This window comes from Pisolithus orientalis, assembly GCF_024613125.1.
Source record: "Pisolithus orientalis strain OTSU chromosome Unknown F5J12scaffold_5, whole genome shotgun sequence".
NCBI lineage: Eukaryota > Fungi > Basidiomycota > Agaricomycetes > Boletales > Pisolithaceae > Pisolithus > Pisolithus orientalis.
This window is the reverse complement of record NW_026260786.1, coordinates 1,464,218-1,472,840: the sequence shown is the minus strand read 5'-3', so window position 1 is coordinate 1,472,840 and position 8,623 is coordinate 1,464,218. Positions and strand designations below refer to the sequence as shown.

The 8,623-nt window shown below is 49.7% G+C and overlaps 1 protein-coding gene across 1 annotated transcript; it reads left to right on the top strand.

Moving 5' to 3' along the window:
• Window positions 1-1,706: 1,706 nt before the first annotated feature.
• On the top strand, window positions 1,707-5,548 carry F5J12DRAFT_925772 (P-loop containing nucleoside triphosphate hydrolase protein; the record flags this gene model as incomplete). Its single annotated transcript, XM_051749371.1, has 10 exons — window positions 1,707-1,863; window positions 1,954-1,968; window positions 2,133-2,923; window positions 2,989-3,153; window positions 3,210-3,796; window positions 3,845-4,128; window positions 4,175-4,267; window positions 4,314-4,462; window positions 4,511-4,682; window positions 4,726-5,548. 10 exons carry the CDS (start codon window positions 1,707-1,709, stop codon window positions 5,376-5,378), a joined length of 3,066 nt encoding a protein of 1,021 aa, XP_051603296.1. The 3' UTR covers window positions 5,379-5,548.
• Window positions 5,549-8,623: the final 3,075 nt, after the last annotated feature.

Below are 8,623 nucleotides of genomic sequence, written 5' to 3'. Positions count from 1 at the left end.
GATCAACGCATACGAAGTCAGATCTGGTCAGAGCTGGGCCGCTGTTGTCATAACCTATGCTATATACACAGTATCTACTGAAATATGACAAGATCTGATTGAAAGGAAGAAAAGCCGCGGTCGTCCTCTGTGGGTCTGCCCCGTCATGCAGGAAATGAGATGGCACAGGGCGACATCTGACCACATCCGACTTTTTTCCCTATTAAGCAACGTTGTCAGCTCTCGTCCTCGTACGTCCCCCTACGTCCCGTCCAGTTTTGACTGGGGTTCAACGTTCATTCTTGACGTTTTGTTGAAGTCGCAATGTGAAGACGAAATCGGAAGTTTGCACGCACATTCAAACCACTACCAAACTTGAAGCTAAAATTGATGTTCTGACGCCGTCGATACATGTGCGTAAACTTGAAGTCTTGGTAAACATCGAGGCGTTCACAAAAACTTCAAGTTTCGCCTTCGAAAAATTGCTGAATTAATTTTCAAGTGCAGTCTTTACATTTTCTACTACATTAAGACCTGTCCTTAACTCTCCAAAATCCGTTGTGTGAACTCACCGTTCGTACGTGCTATGGACATGCGGTTGTCATTTGAGGGTTTTTCGCTTATCCCGCAACCCGACAGGGCTGTGCAAACATTAGGTCTGCCCTTCTTTATTGACTTGGTTGTTCTCCTAGACCAAAACACGCAATCCGAGTTCAATGGTTAATTCGAGACACATTCGCCCCTACCCTCCACGTGGTTATCCCGGGTGCTAAGTATTGGGATTAAAGGCAGCCGGTCCCACTCCCGCAGGTATCAAAGTTGAAGCGAGCATGGAGGGCAGATGGAAAGACCGGCACGCACGAAAGATGGGCTGCACCAGAATATTCTGCATGAAGTGTGCTCCCTGACGACGTCAAATACCTATCCATTTTAGTGTGCTGATGATGTTTGTTGTTAGCTTCCCATTTTACTGACCTCACGACCAGACAATAATACGTTTCTACGGCTCCTACTTGAGCTTGGGACAATGCAGGTACGGGATCTGCTCAAACCTCCCGCCAAAATCCTTTTCTGAGCTTGAATCTTCTCACTCAATTGAACTATTAGCCAGCCTGTGTTGTTCAAAGCCTGCTGCTATTCCACCCCTGCCACTTCCGAATGCTTCCTCCCCACAAATACCCGGTCGTTCCTTGATACACCATCCACAGTACATGGCATTCATATGTTGCGATCTTGGGAGTCTACTCCGATACGGAAGGTTCGTGTGTAGCGGTCGAGTCAGGAGTGGCTGAGGCTTCGACACATTTCCTTGATATGTATTCTGGCTGTTTACTGGTCGGGACTGCATTGAAACGCGCACAGCGCGTAGATCTCGATGCTCAAGGAAGTCGTACCACCCGTTATCGGGCGGAATTTTGAAAGCTGGAGTTTGAAATTTGAATGCGATGGAGACTTTTTCTTCTCAAGGCTTCACTGTTCTGCGTGTTGGTGTTGGATCTGATCAAACCTCCGCCACGATCTGATTACTGTTGTACGATGTATTTCAGTGCCAAACTAACAAATAGTCCAGGTGTATCCATCTCGAATCGGACTCAGGAGGGGCAATAAGCGATCATTTAAATTGACAACGCGTTGTACGAGAGGATAACACCCTGAAGAAAGGCAGAGCAAGGGGGGTACAAGCCACGCGGGACTCCCTGGAATGTGACCAGCCATGGAACCTAGGCATGGTGTCGAACGTGTACAAGGCTGTACAAGGCATGAAGAAGCAACATGGAGAAGTTCGACGCAAGATTGCGGGACGAAGGCAACGAACAGTGTCAACGCGATCAGGCAGGGAAGCCGCGGAAGTTGCCCAGACTACTGCTTTGGGGAGTGCCATTGGTGCGAGGAGTAGCTAGTAAAAACCAACAACGGAAAAGGTGGTGTGACTTCCATACAATGGACTTTACTAAACCGTCTTCTCCCCGGTAGATGCTATGTGGAATCGTACGTACCACCACCCTTACGACCACTAGTCCAAATTGTACCGCCATCTGCATACTGCATAGTGGCAAGGGACAACGCTCTCCAGAGGTGACTATCGCCATGGGTGTTTGGGTGCGTATCTTGTATCTTTCGGGTTTCCTGAGGTACTCACTCGTGTTACACAGGATACTTCCTTATCTGTAGGCTGCCTCGTGCTGTGGACCGCCCAACGCCCATTTTCGTTATGGTCATCAGACATAAAGTCCTGTTCGCCGCGTTTCAGAGTCACTGTTCGTTGCCTTCATCAAACCCTCCCCTCTCGTCTCTCTCTATGTCTCTCGCATTATCGACCGTCACGCCCAGATTGTTCCTGCGCCACTCTTCCCAAATCTCCTTTGAGACTTCGTCAGAGGATTCCTTGGATGCAAGGCACCTTCGCTCATTGCTCAGTACAGTGATGCCCGAAGGTGCCATTGGCATCTCAGCCTCGTATCGGGAAAATCGCAAGCTTAGCGCTATCGCTTTCTCTTCACCGTCTAGAGCTCTGGTGGTACACCTCACCGGTGGTGATCTGTCTCCAGACAGTAACCGTAGCAAGCGAAATAGGGGAAGGCACCTCCTCCAGAAAGAAATTCTCTGCAATGAAGACTACCGGAAGTATGCATTCAACATGGATCGTATTGCGATTGCCTTGTACTTGGACATGGCACTGCGCATTGATAGTGCGGTGGATATGCTCTCGGTGTCATTTGGTAACAGGCGATCGCTGCAGGCGCTCATGAATGCCATGGGCGGCGAGTGGACTTTACACAAGTCAAACGTGAAAGCGTTATTTTTTAGTAACGAGTCGTGCCCCGTATCAATTTCCGACCTTGTCCAGCAAGCCTGGGCAGCTTGTCAAGCGTCTATCCTCCCTGACATGGCCGGGCGCATCCCCGCGCTGGGTAGGATCAGCACGAGTACGATACCAGATAAGGTACGTGCGAATAGTCAAAATTAATTCGTCCGCTCACATAATCTCGCATTATTTCTCTGGTACAGCATATGACAGTGCTTGCCAAGATCTCGCGTGATGGAGAGCTTTTAGATTCCTTGAAGCCACTTTCTGTGAGGAACGATGTTGTACCAGGTATCACGGGGGCGATGGATGGTCTTACATTGACTTCTGACCGCTACTCGACTCGTATCAGAAGCTCCGCTCAGCAGGTATGCTAATAACGATGCATCGGAGTTGGGTGGGTAAGAACATTCTTTCTGCATAGGTCCTCCAGATAGAAACACGGAACGGTGTTCAAGTATCGGGTCGTGCCATCCACGTCGAAGGGCGCCAGGCACACATCGAAATTTCCGGTTCTCTCCATGGTGACGAAATACAGTCGGTGACGACATTTGGCAAGGCGGACCTCACGTCTGCAGAGGCTTGTCGCGAAAGCATTATCCTCGCTATCTTGAAAGGGGAGTCCACTGTCATGTCACATCCTTTTTTTACGGCCATATGGCTCCCAAACGATCCAATTCGTTGGCTATCACCCGTCCATCTGAAGCCCGAGATACCGACTCATTGCCGAAAACTCAAAGTCAACGCCTCTCAGGAAAAAGCTATCGAAAAAATCTTGTCTGCCGCGGATAAGGATCGAGTAGTGCTGATTCAGGGAGCCCCAGGAACCGGCAAGACGACAGTCATCACTGCTGCTATTACCAGCATTATTTCAGCCACCGGTGCCAGTAGTCGGACTGTTTGGATAGCTGCACAATCAAACGTCGCTGTGAAGAACATTGCCGAGAAGTTTGCCAGCGAGGAATTCTATGATTTCAAACTGCTGGTGTCGAAGGAATTCCACTTTGGGTGGTGCGTCCCCACATGCTCTGAAATTCTTCTGCTCAGTAATTGTCATAGGCATGAGCATCTTTACGAGAAGCTTGAATCGTGCCTCATTTGCTCTGATGAGTTCAGTGACGATGTCGCCGGCACGTCCAGCCAACTTGGCGGGGCTAGGGTCATCCTGTGCACACTAAGCATGTTATCAAATAACCATATAGCGTCCTTCGTTCATGTCAATCCGGTAGACGTTCTAATCTTTGACGAAGGAAGTCAGATAGAAGTCGGAAATTACCTCCCGGTTATCCACCGCTTTATGCACAGCCTAACAAAGCTGGTCTTTATTGGAGACCCTAAGCAGCGTAAGTCGTAATCATGGTTCTTTTCTCGTTTCTGAACACGTTGCAGTGCCACCTTATGGTCAAGAGGACATCTCGACACTACAGAGTATCTTCGAACTCAAGCACCTTCGCAAAGAAGTACTATTCTTGGATACGCAGTGTGGGTCAACTCCTTCCGACTCATGTATGTCGAATGACCTCTCTAGATCGCATGCCGAGCGCCGTCGGCGACTTCATATCACAGAAAGTCTACAATGGAAAGCTGAAGACCTGTCATGAAGACCTCGTCCGTTTCCCGTGCCGCTTCGTCAATGTTGAAAGAGGACAGGAAAAACAGTCAGAAAAGAGTTGGACCGTGCGTTACTCTCTTGACATCAATGACTGTACATTGATATCAAGGTAGAATCCTTCAGAAGCACGAGTTGTAGTGCAGATTGCCGGTGAATACCAGGCTAATAGACTTGACTTTCGTATCATCACACCATACGATGCCCAACGCGCCCTCATTGAACATGAGCTGGAAGAGGCAAACTTACATCATGAGGACAAAGTATTCAACGTAGACTCATTTCAAGGTTTGCGCCTCGCTCCGGTTCTTTCCTTGCAGGCTCAACCTAGTTCCAGGCAACGAGGCAGAACACATCATCATCTCTGTGGTCAGAACGGACAAACTTGGCTTCCTGGCTAACCAGCGACGAACCAATGTCATGCTCACCCGTTGCAAGAAGGCCATGGTTATATGCACGAGCAAAGCATTTATATGGGGTCCAGCGGCATCAACTCTCATTGGAGAGCTTGCAGCCACTCTTGGACCACAAGCATGGGTACATGGAGACCTTCAACTCATCATGCCTCCCCGGGATGTAGTACTGCGTCGCCCCAACACTCACTTACCTGTACACCACGTTGCCGATACGCGAACGCAACGCGGTCACACACCCAGTAGCTTCCCGACATCTCCTCAAAATCGACCACAAGCGCGGGAATATGGAGGTGCTCAACTCACTACACCGCTCCGAGAGATAGTATTGCACCGCCACACCACTCGTTTGACTGCACACCACCCCCCCACATTCGCAAATGTTGCGGCCGGACGAACCCAAGGCGGTCACTCACTCACCAGTTCCTCGACATCACCCCAAGATCACCCATCATCATCGCGATCACGCCGACGGAACGCCTCTAAAACCCACCCTACAACCGAACAAGGACCGTGTGTTAAAAATGTGCGGCTGGAAATTGGGGTCGATCGGGGTCGCTATAGTCGCTAGTTACAAAGACAGCGTGGTGCGACATCACCCAAAGAAAGCAGTTTCTGCATTATAGTGGGGTCGGTTCTCGGAAGAGCTCATTTCGATGAGGCCCGGTTGCTTGTAGCCTACTATCCACTAACCTTCGACATGTGACGAATCTTTAAGTATGCCGTGATCTGAAACCTGCCAGAGTTGATGCATTGTGCACGTCAAAGGGCAAAACTTTGCGGTTAAAACAATTTCTGCCCATGCCCTCGACCGCATTGTAATTTTTTGGGGGGAGAAGTGATACATTATGTAGCAACTGACCTGTCTAGCCCTACATAACCACTGTACCCGAGAGTCGAGACCGCTATCAGGGCCAACCAGTCCGAGGAAAGATGCTCTTACTCACTTCCCGTCAGAGCATGTCGGTGACGGGTGTGCGTGGGATGTGAACCTGTCAGAGGGGCCCATTGCACTGGGTGTGAGAGGGCTTATAGCCAGAAAAACCTCGAGGTTGGATACTCAGTCCTTGTAGAAGTCTAGATCACATTGTATGAGGGACGCGTTCCAGACTCTCGGTCATAGATAGAGGTCAGGTGTCAACCCATAGTAAATCGTTGGTTAATCGTTGCTTTTCACCTTGTCACTGTAGTGCTGGCCGAGTGGGCTATTGCTTAAATCGTTCGTTCACACCTGATGACCCATAGAAGGTGGACAGATTCCGATAGGATGATCCTCGACAGTCTTGAGAAGGTTTTGTTGGTGCGTGAGATTGTATTGTCGTGAGGTAATGAGATGGCGATGTTTCCAGATCCGGGGACGAGCCTGAGGGATATCTCTCGCCAGGGGGAAAGGGGCATTGGCTAGATGCGGCGGGATAGGAACCAGATTAGTTCTGCGCAAGGGCGTTTGCAGTCAAAAAGGATGTGGTGCTCTAGGGATTCGGGAGTGCTGTAGGGTGTGCGATATTCGTATGCCGGTATCCTAACCAGAGGTCTCCAATTCGCCGAGCACCACGTAGAACTTTGAAAAGAAGGAACGGACGGCGCATCTGATGTCGTGTTGCCGGCCATCTAGCCAGATCTGTCTGTCTGTCACTATGTGTCGATTAACTACTAATACTGCACTCCGTACCTTGTCTAGGTTGGCGGTAGTTTGCCGGGCATGGGTTTGCCTGTCAAGGGTGTTAATGAACTTATAGGTACATGGACGCTCGCGAGGATGCACGATGTTAGAGACCAACCAGTGAGAATTTGGCTGAAATGGTAGCTTGCCTGCTTCTTCGTTTTACCTGAAGTCTTGGTGACCTTAAATCTATTGAGAGTGGGTCGATGTTCCCCTGCACCCGAGGTGACAGGCTACTCATCTGGAAGTTGGGACCTGAGACCACTGTCCATCCAGTGGTTGCCAGTGAACGGGTTAGAGATCGTATAACGTATGTATTGTGAGCCGGTCATACCAGTGGCTCGGTCGACAGAGACGCTGCCACCGGTTTTGGGGACTTAGTTCGTGTTCGTCTCCAGGGACCCCGATCACTTAGTTCGTCAGTGGATGGCTGTGAGTGGGACGGGATGCATGCGCCACTCACTTCGTCTGTGAGTATTTGGACATAATTAGGAAGCCCTCTTGCCATTCGCAGCAGAAAGCTGGCGTCAACGAGTGGTCGTGAAGACTCGGGGAGGAGGCATTTGGGGTGATTGATGGGTTGAAGGCCTACTGTAAATTGTGCCATTAACGGTGCGTAGTAGTAATGACCCACAGCGGAGAAGGCGATATGCAGTAACTGCCACGCAACTTGTCCTTACTCGTAATTATGCATGTAAATGCTACTCAATGACGTGCGTTTACCCCTTCACCGCGGGACTTTCGCTGCGGTGACAGATACCAAGCTTGGGTATCACCTGCTTTTGAGTTCACGGTTGCCATCTAAGAAAAGCGGGAGATCAACGTTTCAACAACCTTCAGTCATGCAATACGGATGGGTAGTTGAAAGTCATCAGGGAAGAAGCAGCCGTCCACACGTGCGAAATATCTGCCAATGTGGCACCCCACCATCGTGCACGTCGGATCCAGGGGGTTATCACGCCGTCCACCACCAATGTTCACTTCAATTCCCGTAACAGGGGCCGGCTACACCTAACCGCAGCACTTGACACGGCTGATACGTTTTCTCGGTATGAAATTGCTCATTCGAGAGGAGGGGAAACCTTGAGATGCGTACAAGCCTGTCAGACTGTGGGATAGGCCAGCTGACAACCGCATGGCCAAACGATTAGAGCACTCTATAGCACGTACGACTGGCGGACTCACCCTTTTCATAGCATTCCATCATGACGTGCGATCAGCGCGCGGATCGAAGGTGCGTATATTTGGGATGGTTAAATGAGATTGTGTGTTCAGGGTAATCCGGATTTCGCGATGAAGTCGGGCCGTGCAGTCCTACGAAGAAGTTCGCGCCCAACGACGGGACGGTAACTGACAATACCGGGTTGCCGTATGCATGCGGGTCGTTCTAAGTTTGTCCACAGCGCTATCGACATCGAGGCTTTGACAGGATTAATGCATGCTCACCACGTTATGACTCCACAGGCACCGGGGGATGCACAGCCCAGTGGAACGAAAATTGTTCTAAAATGATCATTTGTATGTATATGTGATTCGATACCGTGAGTCGTGACCAAGACTTCACATTGTATCTGGTAAGTGCAGCCATCTATGTCCACCACTAGGCTTCTGCATCGCCCATAGTTGTCTTGTGTTTGACATTGATGGAGTTATGGAAGTATGCTTTCTGATCTCACATGGGCAGCAATCATCGAGTTGAGATCATTTACTCATTCATGCCATATCGAGTTTATATACCAGAGACAACTATAGTACAGAGACCAGTAATGCCAGTCTTGCAAAAATTGCTAAGATGATTGGTAAGACAAATATTAGTAATGTATGACTAAGGTAATGGAGACTGGGACAGGGCAGACCAGGGACAAGGCTGGGCAGAACTTAACTGAAGTGACATGCACTGCAAAGCAGTGTTCACCATGCTAGGTCATCTGTGGTAAGGGAATGGCAAGGCCAAGGCCAGACTGAATGAGTGTGAGACTGAGTCTGACCAGGGTTGAGGCATGACCATGACAAGCACCCCCAACCCTCAGCCCCAGTGAAAACTGTGTAGGATTGGGTGGGATGGGAGCTGCTCCAGCCGGATTTGGTCAGAATTCGTCCATTGGAATCGGGCAAAATAGGATTCTTGCCAACAATTTCATCTTACATGTAAC